This window comes from Scomber scombrus, chromosome 23 (genome assembly GCF_963691925.1).
Source record: "Scomber scombrus chromosome 23, fScoSco1.1, whole genome shotgun sequence".
NCBI lineage: Eukaryota > Metazoa > Chordata > Actinopteri > Scombriformes > Scombridae > Scomber > Scomber scombrus.
In genome coordinates, this window is record NC_084992.1 from 2,866,537 (window position 1) to 2,889,161 (window position 22,625).

General features: G+C 37.6%; 3 protein-coding genes across 3 annotated transcripts; 1 reads left to right on the top strand and 2 right to left on the bottom strand.

Annotated features, from left to right (window-relative positions):
• Positions 1 to 6,608: 6,608 nt before the first annotated feature.
• Positions 6,609 to 9,316, bottom strand: LOC134006307 (low affinity immunoglobulin gamma Fc region receptor III-like). The gene is made up of 7 exons (XM_062445393.1): positions 9,292 to 9,316; positions 8,930 to 9,019; positions 8,185 to 8,241; positions 7,755 to 8,015; positions 7,242 to 7,493; positions 7,026 to 7,160; positions 6,609 to 6,616 (listed from the first exon to the last, which is right to left on the bottom strand). The coding sequence occupies exons 1-7, from the start codon at positions 9,314 to 9,316 to the stop codon at positions 6,609 to 6,611; spliced, it is 828 nt and encodes a 275-aa protein (XP_062301377.1).
• A 1,224-nt stretch (positions 9,317 to 10,540) lies between these two features.
• Positions 10,541 to 16,386, bottom strand: LOC134006105 (selection and upkeep of intraepithelial T-cells protein 5-like). The gene is made up of 6 exons (XM_062445186.1): positions 16,340 to 16,386; positions 14,988 to 15,072; positions 14,506 to 14,847; positions 13,413 to 13,691; positions 13,175 to 13,318; positions 10,541 to 12,850 (listed from the first exon to the last, which is right to left on the bottom strand). Exons 2-6 carry the CDS (start codon positions 15,061 to 15,063, stop codon positions 11,856 to 11,858), a joined length of 1,836 nt encoding a protein of 611 aa, XP_062301170.1. The 5' UTR covers positions 15,064 to 15,072; positions 16,340 to 16,386; the 3' UTR covers positions 10,541 to 11,855.
• Positions 16,379 to 21,855, top strand: LOC134006160 (type-2 ice-structuring protein-like). Its single transcript, XM_062445252.1, has 8 exons — positions 16,379 to 16,432; positions 19,010 to 19,085; positions 19,173 to 19,251; positions 19,908 to 19,949; positions 20,061 to 20,161; positions 20,542 to 20,688; positions 20,791 to 20,890; positions 21,356 to 21,855. Exons 3-8 carry the CDS (start codon positions 19,191 to 19,193, stop codon positions 21,430 to 21,432), a joined length of 528 nt encoding a protein of 175 aa, XP_062301236.1. The 5' UTR covers positions 16,379 to 16,432; positions 19,010 to 19,085; positions 19,173 to 19,190; the 3' UTR covers positions 21,433 to 21,855.
• Positions 21,856 to 22,625: the final 770 nt, after the last annotated feature.

Genomic DNA, 22,625 nt, shown 5'->3' on the forward strand with positions numbered 1-22,625 from the left:
TGGGTTGTTCACATTATCCACCCATATTTCAGATCAGATTTTATTTATGAATGGAGATAAAATACTTATATAGTATAATATAATTATAAACCATACAGTGTGTCAGCTACTATACCATGTTAGCAAAGTCACCGTCAGCATGGTATTTTTTTCCCACTCACCCTACCTTGCTTCTGATTAGCTTACCCTGATATTCTTGCCCTAAACCTAAACCAGTCTCACTTCTCATGCCTAAACCCAACCAACAATGGCAACAAGTACTAGTACGAGAGGCAGAGAAACACACCAATCACCATCACCATTCTAGGAAGGAAATTTGGTGGTACATGTTGGCACACTAATAACACATTTATAACAAATGTATTAACGGATAGCCCCTTGTAATGTTAGCATTTAGATCAAATCACCACTATTCTTCAGTGCTGTGTCACGGAGCCACCAGCATGGCTGTAGAGATGGCTTGTTTTTGTGACCAGAGGGGGGAGGGGTTCCATCAACACAGCTAAATAAAGTGGCATTTACTTGAAAAGGCCCAGCTAGAATTAATGTCAACTTTCACTTGAGGCTCAAGATTCTCAAACATCGATTTAATTGTGGTCAACTATCTAGACTTGCTTTTGCAGTTTAAGGTCAGTGTCATCAACACTGCAGACGAAGTCACAGTTAGTTACATCAGAGATTAACTGCACAGGAAGAGGAAGTTTGCATCTACATTAGACTTCAGCTGTATTTCAGTCTGATGTTCAGACTGTCAGCAGCAAGACATCATGGAGGTTACAGCACTCAGCTTCAGACTATGTGAGTACAGAGTCTCAGGTTTCTCTGTTTTCTCTCAAGTTTGACATATTCTTTTACAGTGAATGAGTTTATGGCTGATATGGTTTGTTTCCTTTTGTCTATCCAGTGATTCTTGTTTTAATTCTGCTGGGTGCACATGTTCAGAGCAATAGTAAGTTAAGTTTCACTTAATCAATCCTAAAGATATTTCTCTCCAGTCTCCACATCCATACTGATAACACAAAGGTTAATCTAAGGCATGATATTGTTTAAATTCTCAATTTGATGCATGAATGAATCTGAATGACAATTTGCTTGACTTCTGTTTCAAATTAATGTCCACATATAAGGAATATCAGAGTGTGCCTGACTATGTTCAAACTGTATCTGTCACAAGATGGATAAGATAAGATTTTGTGCATTATATGACAATATTTTTGAGTAATGTAATGTTTAATTTGAGAGAAATCTTTGTTTTCTGTCTTTTTGTCTCAGCTGCAGCTATTCGTATCATTCCACACAGACTGCAGCTCTTTGAATTTCAGTCTGTAGTTTTTCATTGCGATGGTCTTGAAAGCTCTGATCAGTTAAGAGGAATCCGGAATAACAAGAGCTTAATCTCACACTGTGGAAATAGAGGAACGCCAACAATGTTTTGCACCATTCAGAGAGCCTATCCAACAGACAGTGGAGAGTACTGGTGTGAAACAGAAGGAGGACAGAGAAGCAACAGTGTCAACATCTCAGTCACTGGTATGTTTAAGTCACTATAAAAAAATGGCTGAAATCCATGTGATTATCTTTGGAAATTACAAAAAAGAAGTTGATAGAGCTAAGAAAAAAAACCCTCATTGTTTTCACTGAGATTGAATTGATTAAACTCTTCTCATCAAACTACCATAAAGTCAGCAAACAAGTATAGTTCAGCAAAAGGTATGATACCCTTTTTTTCAGTTGGCTCTGTGATCCTGGAGAGTCCTGCCGTCCCTGTGATGGAGGGAGAGTGTGTGACTCTGCGCTGCACAAACAAGACTACTTCTTCCCATCTTACAGCTGATTTCTATAAAAATGGCCTCTTCATGGGGAACAGCTCTACAGGAGAAATGACCTTCCACAGTGTTTCCACAGCTGATGAAGGACTCTACAAGTGTAGCATCTCTAATGCTGGAGAATCACCAGAGAGCTGGCTGACTGTCAGAGGTAACTTTTAGATGGCTGCAGAGTACGAATTCAACTATTCATTCTTATTATTTAATTTACTGATGCTTCTGGGGACAATGTGTTACATACTAATAACAATATATTACAGCAGATATCTTCTCTTTTATTTGCAGTACTTATCAGAGAGACGTGTCCCTCCCCAGATCAGTCCTTCAATGTTTACCTCATCTTAAGGACAGTGTTCACCGTTGTGATGGTGGCTCTGCTGCTGCTACTGGTTGGACTACTTCACTGTGGGAAACTCAGAGTTACACAAAAATAACTGATAGTCACGTATGAGAGAAACTTTCTGATACGTTATCGATAGAGTATGGTGGCAGCTAGTTTGGTCATTACGATAATGAAGCAGAAAATGTCCCGTCATGCTTTGGATCTAGTAAATTCTTGCAGCTACAGACACATTTTAAAAAGCAATCAATAAGATTTTTATTTTCGTACTTTCTTCAGCTCATTAATTCACTTCAGTCCAGTGTAAGTTCTCTGCATTACGTGTTCATGCTTGCAGTGGCTGCTGTAAGACTCTTTCATAAGCCAAAAAGGTTAAAAACCACAGAGGTACTTGCATACGCATCAGCTATTTTTAAAACGTTTTTTCTCAGCATATGTTGCCTGTGTTTTATTTTAGACACTCACATTTGAGCTTCTCAGAAACGAACCACGTGAGACAATCTATTTATGTAGAAGAGAGTTTGTTTGATAGCTTAAAAGGTAAAATTGTGTCTATAAGAAATTATTATATGTATGTATCTCACAGTATGAGAGTTTTATTTTCTTTCTGTTATACCAGTTTTTGTATTCTTGCTGTGTTGCTTTTATGTTGTTGATTGTTCAACACTTTGGCCAACTGCTGTGTACTTTATTAATAAACTTGATTTGATGTGAATTGATCACTAATGGATTGTCTTAGTTTGACATCTGGCATGAAAACTAGGCTTTTTGTTACCTCTGGCATATTCACAGCAATGTTCTTTAATGTGCACTGTCTGTGTCAAATATATGAATTAATAAAACTAATTAAGTAAATAAATAGAGAAGGTTGAGATGTATCTAATCATGTGAGAGAGACTTATTAATCGTATTAACTTAACTTAATACTCATAATATTTGTGATTGAATGTTATTCAATGACAGATATCTCTGCATGTTGTTTTATTCTGTAGTTGCAGCATAATAACAATAGTAATGATAATTGGTCTCTAGGGGTCAGCATTATGTTATCTATGGATGTTTCTTGATGTAACCTGGGCTTCCTTGTTGAACAGTTGATATCACTATTAGTGTTGATTTGCTTTTATTTGAGAAGCTGAACATTTTCAAACTTTTGAAATAAAAATAAACATGTCTTTTCAGAATGACTGAGAGCTAATAAGAATGAAAAGTATCACATAAGCCTCCAAAACACAGCAAGGTAGCCAATAGATATTATATAACCTATTGAATAATAATGGAAGTATCCTGAAATACAAGTAAATAAAAAGATAACCACAAAACAAAAGAACAGAAATTGTTTTCATTGCTGTATTTCCACCCCTGCTTGATTTTTACCAGTGTGAGAAAAACTTTCCTACAAGTAGCCAACAAATGAAAACCAATCACATCTCAACAAAACAGTTACACATGTGTATGCATTACTACAAATATACAACACTAAAAGAATATAGATAATTAACAGAAATCCATCAATTTAACATGTTTAATACACATTTGAAGTGACCAATGCAGAGCTTTAAATTAACCAATACATAGGATCATATAAAGTTCCAGGGTCAATCTTACCACAGTTATTTCCAACAATCTTCAACCACTTTGAAAATTGAATTCAGTTTAAACAGCTTCCACATTATTGATATGATCCACTAGTCTGACGGACAAGACAGTAATAATTAAAATACCGTTTTTAAATGTATATGTACCTATAACATGTACATCAGAGTAGGCTCAATATCACATAGGAGCCCAAGTTTGACACAGTTTTTCTTTAACGTGCACAGCCTTGTGTGCAAAACTTGGCCGTGTCCTGGTCACATAGCGGCAACGTCTGTGCTTCAGTTCCAGCAGCAGACCTGTGTTGCATGTCTGCCCCTCATCTCTCTCTCCCCCCTCCGTGTTCTGTCTTCTTGCTCTACTGTCAGTATAATAAAGGCTAAAAATATTTAAAAGTATATATTTTATAGGGGACTCTCAACTCAGCAGAAGAACAGAGCAAGTGAAAACGACCTGCAAAGTTCAGTGTTAGTGTGCTGTCAAAACAGAAAGTGAAATCTAATTCAAACTTGTATCAAAATGTACTCAAGTTGAACTCATGTGGCCTGTGTGGATTTATATGTGATCTTCCTGTAGTGTGAAGTTTCTCCTGCAACCGGGCCTCAAAGGGAGCATGTATTATGTTTGTGGTTTACTGTGTTGCACTATACGTGTATCATAGTGCTACTGCTTCAGCTCAAACCAATGAAACAGAATCATGCTGGTATTCAACCACAGTGAGTTTATTTACAATCTGCAGCAGCAGCTCTTTTCTTGAAAACAACGTCTCTAGGTATGTGAACTGATGACAAGGTGGTTTAACTGCCTCATTTCAATAAACTGCTCGCTGTTAAGAATAGACATTGATTATGCAACTGAGCAAGATAGCCAAGATAAACCATGACCTTTTTACAAATGCTAACAGCAGGTCAAATAGTAGTGACAATTAATGTGTAGTGTCTATAAACTGCTTTTAATTATATTTCGGATAAACTCTACGATCAGTTATAATCAATTTAATGTACAGAGTCAAGATTATGCTCACCTTATTCTTCTGTTTCTGTTCTTGTGGCAATAAAAGTACAAATGAGTCCGTATTCAATGACTGTTTGTGAGACTGCTTAGACATGATGTATGAACCATCAACTTGTCAAAAACAAAACAACATGAACCGATTTTAATGACAAACTTACTCAGACGCTTCTTTTACAGCGCAAATACAAAGGAGAACATGTTAAAAAAATCATATTGACTGAATTTTTGTCATTTTGTCAAAATGTTCCTTAAAAGAAATATCCACCCTGTGCAGTGTTTAAATTTCCACTTTTTGTTTTAACCACTTGGCTTGTCTACTACTTCTTTGCTTTTTGTTGTATAACGATCAACTAACTTCTGTCTCTTTGTGATTGTGGCTCCATATGAAAGACCTGGTTCTTTCACTCCAGGGAACTGACAGATTTAAAAAAAAAATATCTGGAAAATTCTGAAGTTACTGTATTGTTATTATTAGTAGTTGCTGTAACATCACTGATTGTGACTGTTTGGCCTCCCGAAACTCAAAGACAAAGCAGTGGTACTTGGCGGCTTGGGACAAGAACAGGTTGAAAATACAGCAGTAGAGCTTTGAACAGACCGTCTCCTTAGTCCTTCAGTCAGTGTCAGTGGCCTGTAAAAGACACATCATATGCAAACAATTACTAACTTATATTTGGCCTATTAAGGTTTGTCAAAAAGGGCAAAATGGAGGGGCCTAAATTGACAGTGATGAGCATTAAACTTAACTTGTGGTTGTAACCTGGATGAGTGCAAGAAAGTTAACTGCAATTTATAGAGGAAAGCCTCAGCCTCACCTTTAGATGACGATGATAGAATATCACTCTCATCTGATGACAGTGACTTGATGTCTGCTTTGGACACATCTGGCTCTGTTTGGGGAAAAACATGGTATTCAAAAGCTTTGTATGGTTCTGATTACTTGTGAAGCATTGAAATTACTTTGTATTGCTTTTGGCATTTCCATGATACCTTTTCAACTTTTTATGTATATTTTTTTATAATTTGGTGCTGCAAGTTTTAGTTGTTGTCACGTCTTTGAACACTCAAAGACTCAATGAGGCAAAAAAAGGTCAAAGTTCTTCACTCAAGCAGGCAACGATCTTCGAGAAGCAACCAGTCAGTAAGGGGAAACAAAAACAGGAAAGGTAGGAATAGCAAGAGATTGGTAACAGGAATGAATATTGGAATGCAAGGACTAGGCAGTAAATAAAATCATCAGGCAAAGTGATAAAGTTAAGGGACTTAATAAAGGAATTGGAAGGAAAAGTGTTTAGTAGCAACAGACAGCAAAACAGGTTACTGCAGGGCAAGAGGAAGTGGCTGGATGTGAAGTGAAATCAAAATTTGTGACATAGAAAAATGGCATGAAACGAGGAATAAATTACATTAATACCAATAAACTAATCTGAAACCAGCCGACGTGACTGTTTGTTAAGACTTGGTACCGTACCGTCTTCTTCTGCTTATCCGGGGGCGGGTTGCGGGGGCAGCAGCCTAAGCAGGGAAACCCAGACTTCCCTCTCCCCAGCCACTTCGTCCAGCTCTTCCCGGGGGATCCCGAGGCGTTCCCAGGCCAGAGACATAGTCTCTCCAGCATGTCCTGGGTCTTCCCCCGGGTCTCCTACCGTTGGGACGTGTCCTGAACACCTCACCAGGGAGGCGTCTGGGAGGCATCCTAACTAGATGCCCGAGCCACCTCATCTGGCTCCTCTCAACGCGGAGGAACAGCGGGTCTACTCCGAGCTCCTCCCGGATGACCAAGCTTCTCACCCTATCTCTAAGGGAGAGCCCAGCCACCCTACGGAGGAAGCTCATTTGACTAGTAAAGGTGAAAAGAAAAAATAATGATGATGCAAGCAGCAGTTCAATATTATACAGCTGTAGATTATATTAAACTGTTGTGTGTGTGCATGTTCAATTGAGTTTTAGCTTTCCATCTGTCACAGTCAAACCTTACAATTTAGATGGCTAAATAAACGTATTGAGAGGCCCTTTGTGTACATATTTTTTCATATGGTTTATAACTGAGTGGATCAAGTTATCACCTGCATCTACGCGAAATGAGACACTAGCTTCTACAGACAGATATTAGAAAAGTCTACTATAGTATAATAGTGGGTCACCACCTACAAACACCAATGTAGCAAGAGAAAGCTGCTGAATTAATCTATTTTTAATGTTTATAGTTGTTGAAGTTTTAAAAAAAATGTATTGAAATGTTTTTGTACCTCTGTGTTTCCTACAGTGTAGTCCCATCACCCACAGCAGCAGAGCCACCAATAAAGCACCGACAACTATCCACCGCAGGGTGAGGAGGTGAGGAGAGACACTGTGGGGACTGTCGGTGGTCTTTTCATAAGGTGCTGGAAAGAGCATTTTTTTAACATTATGATTCATATTTTCAATTCAGAGAGAAAAACACACAAAGAACAAATTCTGTTTACTTTGTTTTGAAATTTTCAGCCAACTCTCTGGTGATTCTCCAGCTCCAGAGATGCTGCATTTGTAGAGTCCTTCATCAGACTTGGAAACATTTTGGATGCTCAGGTTGCCCGTATACCGGGTGCCGAGACTGGATCCATCTTTGTAGAAATCCGCTATGTGTTTTGACTGAGTTCTCTTGTTTTTACAATAAAGAGTCACATCTTCTCCCTCCAACACAGGATGGGCAGGACTCTCCAGGATCACAGAACCAGCTGAACAATATGATAAAAGAATACTTGATGGAATTAAACTGTGTATATAGTATATCTATATATCAGTAATGTACCATGGGTATATATGTTGTGTCAAAATGTAGATCCACATACTTTGGTTTATCACAAACAGCAATTGTATATGTAATTATTAGTGGCAGTATTGTTAAGCATTAGCATCAAGTACATGCGTAAACAAAATTTACAATATAATGAATCACTAATCACGTCCCTGTTAAAAAAAAAAGAAGCAAATCATACCAGTGACAGAGATATTGACAGCGTGACTTTTTCCACCCTCTTCATCTTCACACCAGTATTCTCCACTGTGTGACTGAAGGATAGGATACATGGTGCAGGATGGAGCTGATAAGTGGCAGCCAGAGTTTGCTGGGTGGATTTTGTTGAGGTTCATCTTCAGCCTCCATTCAGTGAAGCCATCATTCTCATCACAATGTACAGACACTTTCTCATATAGAAAGAACTGCAGTCTGTCTGGAACAATACGTGGAAAAGCTGCATCTGAGTAAGAGATTTTTTTCCAAATTAGTCATTCACTACTTACAAAACTCACAGAGATACACAATTTATGGTTACTAAATGAAAATGTAATGATGTGCTCCATTTCTAGTGGATATCTTTCTAGAAGGACTTTAACTCTACAACAGCTAATTACCAATACCCAACTTACCGGCTTTCTGAGCAAAGTAACCGTGGTGAACTTGTACAATCAGTAGCGCCACAACATCTGGAGAGACAAAAGAAGACAGCTGATATAAAATATGCTGGCTGTACAAATGAACGGAGGGAAGGTTGACAATACTCACACAGTCTGATGCAGAGAGCTGTAACGTCCATGATGTCTTGCTGCTGACTGTCTGAGTATCAGACTGACATGCAACTAAAACACAATGTAGGTCAGAACCTCCTCTTCCTGTTTGAAGTATTTCTGGTGTTGATGCAGCAGCAGGTCTGATTCTACAAATATCTATGAGAAGCTTCACTTGCTACAGAGGAAACTCACAGGTTTAATCAACAGAGAGCGCAAAGACTAAGATATTGTAACCATAGCTCTATAAGCACAGGCGGAGGCCTCTGCTGGACTCTATGGGTAATACTCCTTCAATAATATGGTGAGGACTAATGGCAGCGATGTGCCTCGTCACCTCTCTGATTACATAGCGGCTCGCCTTACCGCTTCCAGACTCTTAAAGTGCTGAGTAACAGAGCAAATGAACCCCAAAAAACATACTGAGCTATGGGAGATCTCCAGAGGTTTTCTCTGTCAATTCTCTGTAGGGCAGTGAGTCGCAGCTACACATGACGTGAGCCCAGTATGGCAAGTGACACCACACGGAAAAAACTCCCTGGCCTGCTGCACAACAAGCCTGAAAATGTTCTCCAAATATTCCAGGGTGTCCCCATCCTGCACTTACCAGCTGGGTAAGGTATCAGGCGGGCTGTGAGGGCCTCTTCCAGCCCTACATGCTCTGCCATCATGGTAGTATCATCGTGGTGGTGGATTTCTGAAGGTGAGCAATGTTACAGACACAGACAAATGGTTGAAGTCATTATCTATCTGCAAAGCTGCCGGGACAGACTCAGCTGAGGCACCTGGAAGCAGCAGCAGTTGAGGACAAGATGAAGTGGGGGACTTGGATTGAGATGTCACACTGCTGAAACAGTCCTAACGATGCCAGCAATGAAATGGAGGAAGTCCTCAGGAGTAAACGCAGAGTGGTGGCTGCATAATGCCACTTTCTGCCTAGTCCCGACTGAGGCAGGGCAGAAGAGATACCCATCAGTGGTGGGGATGAAGCCATGGTGCAATTGATTGGTGAGCATATTTGCCTTGCACAGTTGCATCTCTCAGGTCCATAACTATGGAATATTATACAAGTGTAACCAAAGATCTGCTCTCAATTAAGCCAGCTTTTTTTCAGCTGACATTGGTGGGGCAGAGGGGCCTGGGTCTAAGAGGGCTACATCTATTCTCATAGAATCACGGGTTACAGTCAGGCGGGGAGTTACGGTCCTCTGAAATGAGGCCAACGCGGAAGTAACTTAAAACTGCATTCTATCAAAAGGCCACCAGGGGGCGACCGTTTTGGTGTCAAAAGGACTTCCGTCTCTATACAAGTCAATGGAGAATCCACCAACTTCTCACTTGATTTCTAACCTTCAAAATGTGTGTATGGTCTCAATCGCTAGTTTAAAGCCTTCTTCAATGCAGTATGATGTTCATTTGTGAAATTTTGGCCTCCCTGATTTTATATTTGACGATAAAGCAGGGTATGCATTAGGGCGTGGCTACGTCGTGATCGACAGGTTGATTGGTTCACAGGTTCAGGAGGGCGCCTCATGCCCCTCCTGATGCCCATATAAGTAGAATCCGTGTTTTTATTTTTCCCAGCATGCACCTGAAATTTTCAAGATGGCGCTGCTCAGATCCGATACTATTGGCCTCCGAGCAGCAGTCCATGGTGAGTTTAACATTTAACGCCTTGTTCTCCAGTGTCCATACAGCACAAACATCAATATAATACACTTGTACTTCTGTCCTAAAAGTTGAGAAATATCCAAAAAAGAACAGAAGTATATAGATCAATGAAAACATGGAATTGTTTGTGATACTGACTGAATTAACACAGAAATCAATGTTGGAGTGGTGTTTTGTTGGATGCTGTACATTTGCTGATTTGTAGTTTTTGCAGTGTAAGTTTTACTCATACATATCAATGTTATCCTCTAATGTCCTATTTTTTTCAATTGGGTTGACTTTAAGGTTTAATGTATGGTTTTAAATGTGGAAATCAGGAATACTAGGAAGGTGATCCAAACAAATACACGATTGTATAATTCAAATGTAAAATACTTAATATATATAATATATAATACATATAATACATATGTTATACATTATAATATATTATGTGCTTTGCATATTTGTTGTATTCTTGTATATTTCATCAATCACTTTATTTTATAGTTATTATAAATTATAAAGGTGTAGCAAAGAAAAAAATCTTAAACACAGAGGACTCTAAACTGATATCACTTTAAATTTATTCACACAGCACAAAACAATAATCTCACAACAATAACAATTTACAGATGAACCACAGTAAAGATTAAAGAGCTGTTATTATCACATTCACAGCAGGTGACATTGAATGAAGTCCAATTTGACTTCTTCAGGCTAAAGGTTCAAATGAAGTACCTGGTGGTAAATATTTACAAGTATATTTTTAAATAGACTGACTGATAAGTATTTAAAAGTATATTTAAAACAAGGAGAGAGAGAGAAGAAAAAGATAGGACATAATATAAAATAATCTATATACATAAATTAGTCTGCATCATAAGTTTAGATGAACAGAAAGCTCGGTGTCTGTTTCAAACTAATAATCCACCTCTATAAAAACAAAACTGAAAAATACACTGAGGATAAAACATATCCGTATATCTGTAAAATAAACTCTTCAGCAGATTAATAGCAAAATTACAGGACTTTTTTAAACAAAAGAAACAATGTATTGATGGCATGTTTACACTACTAAAGGCAACATTCAGTTATATGAAAATTAGATCAGTTTCCTGTTACACTTGAGCAACATATGGCTACTATCAGACTCAGCATCACGTAGCACCAAGTTTTAGGATCCATCAGCTCTGATGTTTAGGAGACTGTATTACAACATCACAATCACATAAAGTTAGTCTGAACCAGAGCTGAAATGAATTAAACAAGACATTTGAGAACACTTTAGGAAACAAACTAATTGAATAATCCAGAAAATAATGGACAGATTAATAATAAAATGAATCATTAGTTGCACCTCTGGTATTGATTGCTGAGAAGAGGGTCGACTTTCTGTACTCATATTTTCCACTGAGATGTTGCAAAAGGCAGAAATGTGGACGTTATAGTTCCAATCATATAAAAATGACAAATTCAGGCAACACTGCAAACTGAGAGTGTCACAGTTGTGTATAACTGTTGTGTAACATTTTTATGTAAGATACATATTTGTATTTGTGTGGCTACAAGGTTTGGTAACATTTCATAAATTAGTTGCAACATGAATAACTATCGCATCTTTTTCATTTCTTTTTTGACCAGAAAACAAACTTTTTCATGAACATTTAATTGAGTAAAACTATTTCAGCAGATTTAAATCTTCTCTTAATTAGCACAATAAATGTCAGTTTATCTGCTGATAATGATTTACATATTCTAGTATTACATTAAACATGTAAATGCTTCACATACAAACGTTTCATTGGGCCTCTAAACAGCTGAAGGCTGTTCAAATGAAGATTTAAAGTTTGTCTGTTGAACCTCTTTTGACTTTCACAGCATCAAAGATCATCGTCTGAATCACTCTGATTTGTGTTCTGTTTTTCAATCTCCTCTAATTTTTCAATAATCTCTTTCTTTTCATTTGATTTTTTCATTTTATTTTGTGTTGCATTATTTGACTCTCTCTTGTTTCTCTGCAGTGCTTTCTCTGTTTTTTGTAAGTCTTTCTGAAGTTCTGCCTTCTTCCTCTCCAGATCATTCTTTATATGTATTTCTTCTGCTGCTGCTGCAACTTTCTGTGTTTCCGCATCCATCTCGTTTTTTTCACTGTTTACTGACTGAAGCTTCTTCTCCACCTCCTCCAGCTGTTCTCTGAGTTGGTTTATCTTAAACTCTTGTTCCTTCATAAGTCTATTATATTTTAAAATCTTTTCTTCATATGCTTTCTCTTCTCTTTCTTTTGGCTGTAGTTGTTTCAGAAGTATTTCCCTCTCATTGTCCATTTCTGTCTCCTTCTCTTTTTCTGCTTCAGTTGTAGATTGTCTTTTCTTTTCTTCATCTTCCTCATTTTTCTTTACTTCTCCTGCTATGATACCCACTGGTTGTCCTTCTCCATCATTATTTACAGACTGTTGCTCTGACTGTTGTTGGTATGTTTCTGCTGAAGCTGTAGCTTCTGCTCTTTTACTTGTTGGTTCAGTCTCTTTTTCTCTCTTGTCCAAACCCGTTTTTGTCCTTCCTTCTTTCAGTAGTTTGTCTGTTTCTTCCTTTACTGGAACAGAAAGGTTTGCTACTTCATTAACAGCTTGTTGCACTGTTCCTTCTTGTGTCTGGACCAGAACATTGTTAGTTTCTCTTTGATGTGTTTCCTTCCCTGTTTCACATTGAAGTTTTGTTTCTTCACTAAAGGAGTTCATCTTCTTGTCCTCATTCTTCATCATCTCTCTTTCTTTCTCTGTTTTTATCAGGGATTCTTGTTCTGGATCATTACTTGTGGAGTTGCTTGTCTCTCTCATTCTCTGTGTTTCTTCATCCTCGTTGTTCTTCTTGTTCTCTGTGTGCAGAAACAATAAAAAATGTTTACATTAACTTTTTTTCTGTGCTCACTGATGCTTTCCTGTAAAGGTCCAACAGGGTTGTGAAGGAAAAGAGAATCTGTAACATTTAAATATAAAGGAAAGTTTAACTAGTACCATCATTTGGAAATGACACAAGAACCATTTCAATCAAGAAATACATTTGAGACTATTGAGATATCTACATTTCAAAACTAAAGATCTCAGGCATATGATCATTAAGTAAAGTAAGTAGTATGACATTTCTATACAATAAGAAGTGTGACAGACAGCTTGTCATTTTAAAGAAGTTACAGACTTACTGAGTTTGTTTTGTCTCAATTTCCACACGACAAAAACAACTGCAAGAATGAAGACAATGCCAATAATCACGCCAATGATGGTAGGAACAAATGAACTGGAACTGGATGTAGGATCAGGCAGGTCCGGGACTGGGAAGAAATCATCTGAAATAATAAAACACAGAACAGAAATGTATTTGTATGAAACATACAGATTTATATGCTTCTTCAGCTAAGATGGTTTTAATTATATTTCTACCTGGAACAATAATGTGTGTCTCTCTGATCTGGTTGATCTTCGTCTGTTGAACTTTACAGGTGAAGTTGTTGCTGTGTTTATTCTCCACAGTCACTCTGCTGCTGACAGTATAGAGACCATCAGGACCTCTGACTGTCTCTGTAGGTCCAGCAGAGAGGAGGTTTCCCTCACCGTCCAGCCAGAACACCTCAGGCTGTGGATACCAGCCTTTAGACTCACACTGTAACACCACCATGCTGCTGTTTCTGGTCATATTTACAACAGGTGAGGAGACAGCACCTGGTGATGGAAAGATTTTAGAGATACTGAGTTTCATACACAATTTGTTCTATGTTAGCATGCTTGGCTAACACTGCAATAACCATAACCCTACAGAATCAGTAAAATATCTTCTTAAAATAAATTTTTTCAGCTTATGCGTTTTAGTTTCAAAATAATTTCACTGTTGTATTGATTATTTCCCCTTTTTATCTCCATAAAAATGTTGTGTTGTTGGGTATTTTATCTGTTCTCTGTACTTTTGGTGTCCTGATTTGATATAATTGTACTGTACTGAATTGTTTTTCTCTTGTGTAAATTACTTTGAAAGTCAATTTTGAGAAGTTTAAGGTGTGTTCAGTTTTGTGCACTTTTAATACTGATATCAATCAAGTCACAGCAGATGAACTGAATCACTGATCCTCTGCGTGGGAGGTATACTGTAGAGCTGCAACAATTAATTGAAAATGACTCGGCAGTTATTTCGAGAAATTGATTTTGTTTCGGTCATTTTTCAAGCAAACATGCCAAATATTCTTATATTACACCTTCTCAAATATGACCGTAAATTGATCTTCTGGGTTTAGACTCTTAGTCAGACAAACAAAGACGAAAAACAAGCAACTTGAGGACATAATTGTGGGCTCTGAGAAATAGTGAATGACATTTTTCCCCTTTTTTTGTTAAATTGCATCGACTAAATGCTTGATATGCCCAGAAATGAATCTGCAGATTAATTGATAGTGAAAATAATCATTAGTTGCAGCCTCATATAAATGCATTAGCAAAACCTTACAAAAAAGTTTATAAACAAACACAAAACATGCTCACTTACCAACATCAAGCTTAATAGTAGAGTCTTTATTTAATTGTGGAATGAAGCATCTGTATGTTCCCTGATCGGAAAGTTTCACTTTTGACAGTTTCAGTGAAATGTTTCCGTGTTCCAGATCATCGATGAACACTGATGTTCTTCCCTTGAAGGAAAGATGTTTTTTACTCTCCAGTTCCACTCCGTCACGCCACACGAGGACAAATCTGGGGTTCAGGTCAGGTCTCGCCCACTCCACTGTCATCTCCAAAGCACTTATGGGGGGTTCCAGGCGGCACAGAAAGATGATGTCATTACCAACTGTTGCCACTATCGGCTGAGATGGACAAATCACCTGAGATTCACCTGAGAAGACATACAGTACATTTGTGTTAGTTATTTCTGCAGCATCTGGATATATATACATACAGTACTGCATTTCCAGTACAACATCAACAGTTTACATGTTAGCATAAACCAGATTGTTATTAATGTGAATAATTTACCTTGACTTCTGTGTATCAAGGCGAGGTAAATAACCAGGACAAAGCCGAGGCACCATTTGACCTTCATATGAATCATCCTGGAAGTCTGAAAATAGAAATAAAACTTTAGGATGATGGTAATAAAGACAAAGAGTTTGTTACATTGTTCAGTTTAGGGTCCTGGAGACCACTTTCCCTCTTTAATACCTAAAAAAACATCACATTTAAGATGTTGAATCAAAGAATTTGGTCATTGTTTCTTAAAAATCAATTAATCAACTAAATTGAGCCTCACTGAGGTCTAATTGACCAGTGTAGAATAATAAAATGCACATTTCTTCAAATTTGAATTACTTTTTGGCACACAAAGGAATATATATTTGTTAATGCATCATCAAAAGAATAGTAAATTAAAGAAAAGTAGAATATATATCTTTATGTGACTGAAACAATGTTATTACTGTTTTGTTTTTTACACATAATAAAGACACTTCCACTGTTTTAATGTATCTTTAAATAAAGTTTAAGATACAAAAATAAATTCTCAGCTGTAAGACAGGTGTCATAGAGGAGTTCTCCTAATTTAAACATGATATTAATATACATAAACATCCACGCTGTGCACCGTGAACTTGCTCAACTGCGCCCCCCGCTGGTCGCTCAGCTACATCTTCATGTTCATAATGAATTAAACCGTGTGAATCCAAACGTTATTTGACTTCGAGTGACTATTTTTCGTCAAAATGTGTTGTATTTAACACTTAATACAATTTTTTTAAAGAACTCTCCTCCACTGTGTGCATTGTGTGTCCTTAGAGGAACACTTAATGGCGCATGAGAGTTCACTTTCACTTTCATATGTGACGAAGGAAAAAATGACCAACTTCATGATAATATGGATAAAAAATGAATAGATTGGAAGCGCACACTTTGATTTTATCGTCATATTAATTAAAAGCTGTTGTTTTAAGTGACGTACTGTTGGCTGTTTGATCTTCATAAAGGACAAGGCATGCGGACGCAGCTCATACTTAATTATCCTTTAAAAATAATCTCATAATAATCAACATGCTATAATAGTGGAATTATCTGGGTTAAATGTGGATTAATCAAATGTATAATGATTGAATTACATTTACTGTACAAATTCTTACATATTGCAGATTTTGAAACATTATAAGGAATAAAAAAAAATCGGGAAGTGACACGAGAAGGGGGGAAACATGCGGCTAGGAGGAGACCACAGAGTGGGTTATGTGTCTGTGTGTGTTTATTTTTTATTTTAAGTAAATAGAAAACAATATAAATATCGATATAGAGTGCAAGTCAAACACATGATGACACAACATTTATGAAATCTTCTTTTGTCATACCTGCTGTGTGTCTCTGATATTCTTTGGCAGGAGCTGCGGGGTCCAAAGTCCGAAAAAAACAGGGAACGACGCAGCCTCTGGTCGCATTGAATGGTGTGTTCACGTTCAACTTTATTTTCATGTAATAATCAACATCTATCTGAGCCCACAACTTTGGTTTTCACTGCGAATATAGAACTACTCCTTCATACAATAAAATAATAATGATAATAATAATAATAATAATAATCAGAATAATAATCATAATAAAAGCAGAGACTGGGTTACAGGAAGGGATGAAGCTGATAGAATTACAGGTTGTATAAATGTTTTTTGTTGATATTTAAAATTGAGCCTGTCTAAAATGTCTCGCTAGAAAATTCCATTCCAATTATTTTCTTTAATACGGTTATATCTGTGGGAAAAAGGGAGACCTCACAACATGGTACTTTGGTTAGTTTACTGTGGGAGGCAGTGTTGGACTTCTCATGAATGTTCAGCACATCTACAGTAGATGTATGAGATACCAGGAGCAGGTTTGTTTAGTACATTTCAGGTGTGGGGACCAGCATGCACCTGGGGGGAGGATGTTTGGCAGGGATCTATGTTCTGTAGAGCAACAGAGGCAGCAGGAGACATGATTTCTTTTTTCTTTTCCTTGTTTGCAATAATACATTAAACCTTTATGCCTACTGCGTATCAGTGACCCTTCAAGTTTGATTTAAATTGGATTAACTTGATTGTTTTGACTCATTTTTTAAACTTTGTATTGATTTGGAGTGATCTTTCCCTCTAAAGGGAAGAGTGAACCTGAATCATGGCAACAGAGCCAGCCGATCAGCTCACTGTATAGGTCAAGCATTCAGACCTGTGCATCCACTTTTCTAAAATAAGATGAAGAATGATTCAGTTGATCATATCACTTTTTTCAACATCTCTTTAGTTCACTGCCTATTTCTTTTTTTCTTTTTTCTTTTTTGCACCACTGCATTTTGACTGCACTCCTGACAAATACAATTTCTAATATCAAATTATGGGTGTTGCATGGTCAGTTCCCTTCCCTTCTCTTTTCTTTAACCAATGGAAGACTATCAGTGGTTGAAACATCGACAACAACATCGAAGCCTCTCTCTGGCAGCTCAGAGTCTGCAACATGCTCTAATTTATTGACCTCAAAACAGCATTCACAAACACCGCTCATCTGCAATCACTGTTTGAAATCTGAAAGAGAAATACTGAAAAGGTGCAGTTATGCCACCCGAATCTTGTGCTGTCCACCTTAAAATGAGACAATTTGAATCTGTGTGGCTACAAACGTTAACCAAGAGCCTCACAACACCAGCCAGAAAGGCACAAAACACAAAAATAGCAGACTTTTAATTAAAATAACACAATATTAAAAAAAGAAATAAAAATAGCACACAAAATATGACACGACAAATCCTAACATTACCAATTTTATACTTTTTTCAGCTTTATACTTTATACTGGGTTAGGGTTATTAAAAGCAGTATACATTTTTTGAAAAGTACTGCTTTAAACAGCATCTTTCATGGGTGAAATGTTACTTGAGTACAATTTACTTGAGAACATGAAATGCAGTAAATGTAACTCATAATTAATCACCTCTGAGAGCAAGAATGTAGATTAACTGGTACATTAACCCTCCTGTTGTCCTCGAGTCAAGGAAGGAAGGATGGAAGGGAGGAAGAAGGAAGGAAAGGAGGGAGGAAGGAAAGGAAAGAAGGAAGGAAAGGAGGGAGGAAGGAAGGGAGGAAGGAAAAGAAGGAAGGGAGGAAGGAAAGGAAGGAAGGGAAGAAGAAGGAAGGAAAGGAGGAAGGAAGGAAGGAAGGGAGGAAGGAAACGAGGGAAGAAAAAAAGGAGGGAAGGAAGGAGGAAGGAAGCAAGGGAAGGAAGGAGGGAAGGAAGGAGGAAGGAAGGGAAGGAAGGAGGGAGGAAGGAAAGGAAGGAAGGAAGGACGGACGGAGGAAAGAAGGAAGGAAGGAAGGAAGGTAGGAGGGAGGGAGGAAAGAAGGAAGGAGGGAGGGAGAAAGGAAAAGAGGAAGGGAGGAAGGAAGGAAAGAAGGACAGAGTAAGGAAGGAGGGAGGGAGGAGGGGAGGAAGGAAAGGAAGGAAGGAAGAAAGGAAGAAAGGGGGATGGAGGAAAGAAGGAAGGGAGGAAAGAGAGAGGAAGGAAAGAAAGAGAGAAGGAGGGAGGACAGACGGAAGGAAGGAAGGAAAGAAGGAACAGTCAAAACAGACAGGGTCAATTTGACCCGGGAGGACGACACGAAGGTTAAAAGGACATTATTTATAGTAATATACATAGTTGACATTTTGAGAAAAGAACAAAGAAAAAGAACTGAAATTTGACAACTATTGTTTGTCTCATGGATGTGGTAAAGAGGACTGGGACGGGACTCAAAGATTTGTCCTATGAAAGTTGCACAGTGGCACAAGGCCAAAGAAATCGGCTTCCAGGTGTGAAGAAAATACCCGGATGTTCTTCATAATGGATGATTGTTGAACCCATACAGCATTATCAGTAGAGCCAAGTTGCTCTGTCCGTGCTAACTTTGTTTGATTTGGAATGCAGGTCAAATTTATGTTTGCCTTTCTGTCCGTGTGAAGCAAATGAGTTGCACGGAGATGTAAGTGTATTTAAGGGCTGGTTTTGCTTTCCCTCCACAGTTGATCATCACTTCTGCACAGAACGGCCAAAACTACAAGCTGACACGGAGAGGGACAGAAATTAACTCTGCAGCAGGTTTGCAACAAATCAACTATTGTCTTCTTTATTTACTACCTTTCCCTGCAGAATTATTTCTAACATGTGTTTCTCTCTTTATTGAAGAAAATCATCATCTGCACCATGAAGATGCTGACTGTGTTTTTCTTCATTTGCGTCATGATGGCTCTGACCCCAACTGCTGGTGAGTAGATAATGCATAATGGACTTAGAACGTAAGTGATGGGGGATAAAATCCACAGTCCTCATTTTGAAATTCAAAACTGTATTTAAAAGTTGTTCTGAAGCTAATATGAAGCTCCAGCCGTCTCAATGAGTCACATTCAAGGACATAGCTTTCAACATTACAGTCTTTTTAGTGCCAAAGTTATTATACTTCCACTGCAGCTCAACAGGGAAACACTGTCCGAGGAAACACAAAGAGGGAATTTGATGCTAAAAAGACTGTAAAAGTGGCAGATATCCACTTGATATGACTAACTCAGATTTCTGAAGCCCCATAAAAGCTTCAAATCTACTTTTAAATGTATTTTTGCACAAAGGACTATGGTTTTTGTCCTCCATCACTTACATTACAGCAGGAGGAATGATAAGAAAGAATGCTTAGCTTAGCACAAACACTAGAAACAGTAGCCTGACTCTGTCAACACACAGGTCAAAAAAGGATCAGGTTACTTCTTCCACTGCTGTATTAAACTGTCCATGTAGCTAATCAACACACGAAGGATGATCTTGTGACTGAGGAAATGATTGTAGAAAGTGAATGTACAGTTTATTTCTTCAGAAGTGTATTGATGCCTGTTTGTGTCATCAATCTTACTGCTTTGATAAATTCTCCAGACTGTTGGACAATACCACCAACCACAGTACCACCTTGGCCAGGTCAGCAGATATACGAATTTCACAACGAATAAACATAAATAACAAAATGTTCTGCAAAACCACAGACTTGCATCTATGTTCTTGTTTGTTTTTTTCTTTATTTGTCTTCAGACCATCATCTTCCTTCTTTTTCTTGCCCTGATGGATGGACTATGTTCAGCATGTATTGTTTCCTCTATGTTCCAACAAAAATGACCTGGGATGAAGCTGAGGTAATGGTGCTTAATACTTCAATCAATACACTAATTTAACTAAAGTGGTGAAAGAAAGACAACTGACGTTAAATTATATTTTTGCCCACTTTCGGGCAGTGAAAACAAGTTTTGAACACAACACTGACATATCATCTAACTAGTGACTAAAGCTGTTGGATAAATGTATTGAAGGATGTTTCCAGTTGAAATGTATTGAGGTAAAGTATAAGGTAGCATAAAATATGAATATTCAAGTTAAGTACCTTTTACTAAAGTAAATTACAACAGTTAAGTAAAAGCATGTAGTAACATTCCACCTCTGGTAAACTCTGTATTCAATTAGGATCTTCTTTCAGTGTCCTGGGGTTATTTTGTTCTTGTGTTTTTCTCTTATTTAGACTAACTGCAGGAGACGTTCACATTCCTGGCCGGCAAACCTTGCATCCGTGTTTGACTCTGAGGCCGCCCATGACATTCGTGAGGTGCTTAAGAGTGCCGGTCATGAGCATGGAAAAGTATGGGTTGGAGGCCATAGAACAACACAGGTACATAAATCATTATTGAACAAGGTCTGACCATATTTTAAAGGAAATATTATTTTAATTAATATTAACTCAAACGACATTCTTTTACATTTTGCCTCCCAGAATCCATCCTGGTCCTGGAATGATATGTTGGGTTTCAATTCCTTTCATGACTTCTGTTCTGTAGACCATAAACATCACTGCCTGCACCTTACCTTTGAAGGTAAACCAGTCAACCTTGACGGCATAAGATGGTATAAATAATGTGAATCAGTTAATTACTTCTCATTCACTTTATTCCATTATCATATATGCTTTTGACATCACATTATTTATTGTAGTCGACACACTAGCTCAGCTACAACCCAGGTACCACAGAGACACTTTTGCATTTAAAATTTTGCATAAAAATGGTATTATTGACAAAATTAACTGGAAGTATTCAAAGTACTTGGTTTGCTTTTTCACTATACATAAATAAGTTAAATAAAGTACATTATTAATAATGATGAGCTAGTTTTAACGACTTTATAAGGGTCAAAAGTACAAGTATAAAGTAGCATAAAATAGAAATACTCATGTAAGGTACCTTCAAATTGTAATAAAGTACATTATGTGAGTAAATGTACTTTGTTACAGTCCATCACAGTGTGGTGTTTACTGACTGCTGTGTTTTTGCCTCTTACAGAAAATGAGGCGGGATGCCTGGATGACATGGACTGTGAGACTAAGCTCCCATCTGTCTGTGGCGTGATCCTCATGTGATTCCTGAGCTGAAACAGAAACTTAATGCATCTGTAGGAACATGACTGGATGAGTTAGCTATGTAACATGAAGGCTTGATAACGCATTTTACATATTTCTCTTCTGTATCTGTAACGCTAAGTTAAGGAATGAAGCGACAAGTAACATAAACAAGATGGATTGTCTCTTTGGCCTTTTGGCTTTTATAAGAGAAGACTGGACGTGTTATGAAAAGAATGCCTGTTCTCACGACTTTCTGTATGCAAGAATAAACTTTGATGCTAAAAAGACTGTAAATGTGTCAGATATCCACTTGATATAATTAACTCTGAATATAAGCCTCACATCAACTTTTAAATAAATTTTTGCTCAAACGTAGAACAGATCTTGTCCCCAATCACTTTCTTAGTGCATTATGAAGGGATCTCCTAGTATAAACAGGAGGAATGATTACAGTAAGAATCACATGTTTCAGTTTTCATTTGGACTGCTGAATGTTGATTTAAGAAAGAAGAAGACCTGTCCTTTAAATGTCAAAATGTTGGTGCTGTGAGTCATACAGACTTAACTCTAGATAGATAGATAGATAGATAGATAGATAGATAGATAGATAGATAGATAGATAGATAGATAGATAGATAGATAGATAGATAGATAGATAGATAGATAGATAGATAGATAGATAGATAGATAGATAGATAGATAGATAGATAGATAGATAGATAGATAGATAGATAGATAGATTTTACTTTATTAATCCCTGAGGGGAAATTTAAAATGTCCAAGCAGCAATGCACGGCACAAACATGGCACAAAGACAACAAACATAGAAATCACACAAAATACCTAAGAATATAAAAACACAAAAACACACCCTCCCACCCTCAGCATTGCTAGAACCCAGTATAAAAGCGCAATGAGTATATAGATAAAAGTGCATGTAAAGTAGTTAGAGTCAGGGTGTATTTATGTAAGTGAGGCATTGTACAGTTGTATTGCAGCGGGGTATGAAGGATCTTTTGTAACGTTCTCTTGAGCAGCGGGGGAGTCTGAATATGTTGCTGAATGAGCTCCTGAGATGTTCTAGTGTTTTATGGAGGGGATGGGTGGTATTGTCCTGGATCTTGAAGAATTTTGTGTTAATTCTGTCCTCAGTCACCTCCTCAATAGTGCTTAGTTTCAGACCAACCACAGACTGGACCTTTTGTATCAGT

What these genes read in the sequence shown, in the direction of transcription:
- LOC134006307 (XM_062445393.1), bottom strand. Translation starts at nt 9,316, where the DNA reads ATGGCTTCATCCCCACCACTGATGG. An exon ending in TTACTTTGCTCAGAAAGCCG is followed by an intron (nt 8,016 to 8,184) that starts GTAAGTTGGGTA and finishes TCTCTTACTCAG; the next exon opens with ATGCAGCTTTTCCACGTATT. An exon ending in GCTGAAAATTTCAAAACAAA is followed by an intron (nt 7,161 to 7,241) that starts GTAAACAGAATT and finishes TGCTCTTTCCAG; the next exon opens with CACCTTATGAAAAGACCACC.
- LOC134006160 (XM_062445252.1), top strand. Translation starts at nt 19,191, where the DNA reads ATGAAGATGCTGACTGTGTTTTTCTTCATTTGCGTCATGATGGCTCTG. An exon ending in TGACCTGGGATGAAGCTGAG is followed by an intron (nt 20,162 to 20,541) that starts GTAATGGTGCTT and finishes TCTCTTATTTAG; the next exon opens with ACTAACTGCAGGAGACGTTC. An exon ending in CCTGCACCTTACCTTTGAAG is followed by an intron (nt 20,891 to 21,355) that starts GTAAACCAGTCA and finishes TGCCTCTTACAG; the next exon opens with AAAATGAGGCGGGATGCCTG.
- LOC134006105 (XM_062445186.1), bottom strand. Translation starts at nt 15,063, where the DNA reads ATGATTCATATGAAGGTCAAATGGTGCCTCGGCTTTGTCCTGGTTATT. An exon ending in TACTATTAAGCTTGATGTTG is followed by an intron (nt 13,692 to 14,505) that starts GTAAGTGAGCAT and finishes TTCCATCACCAG; the next exon opens with GTGCTGTCTCCTCACCTGTT. An exon ending in GACACACATTATTGTTCCAG is followed by an intron (nt 13,319 to 13,412) that starts GTAGAAATATAA and finishes TTATTATTTCAG; the next exon opens with ATGATTTCTTCCCAGTCCCG.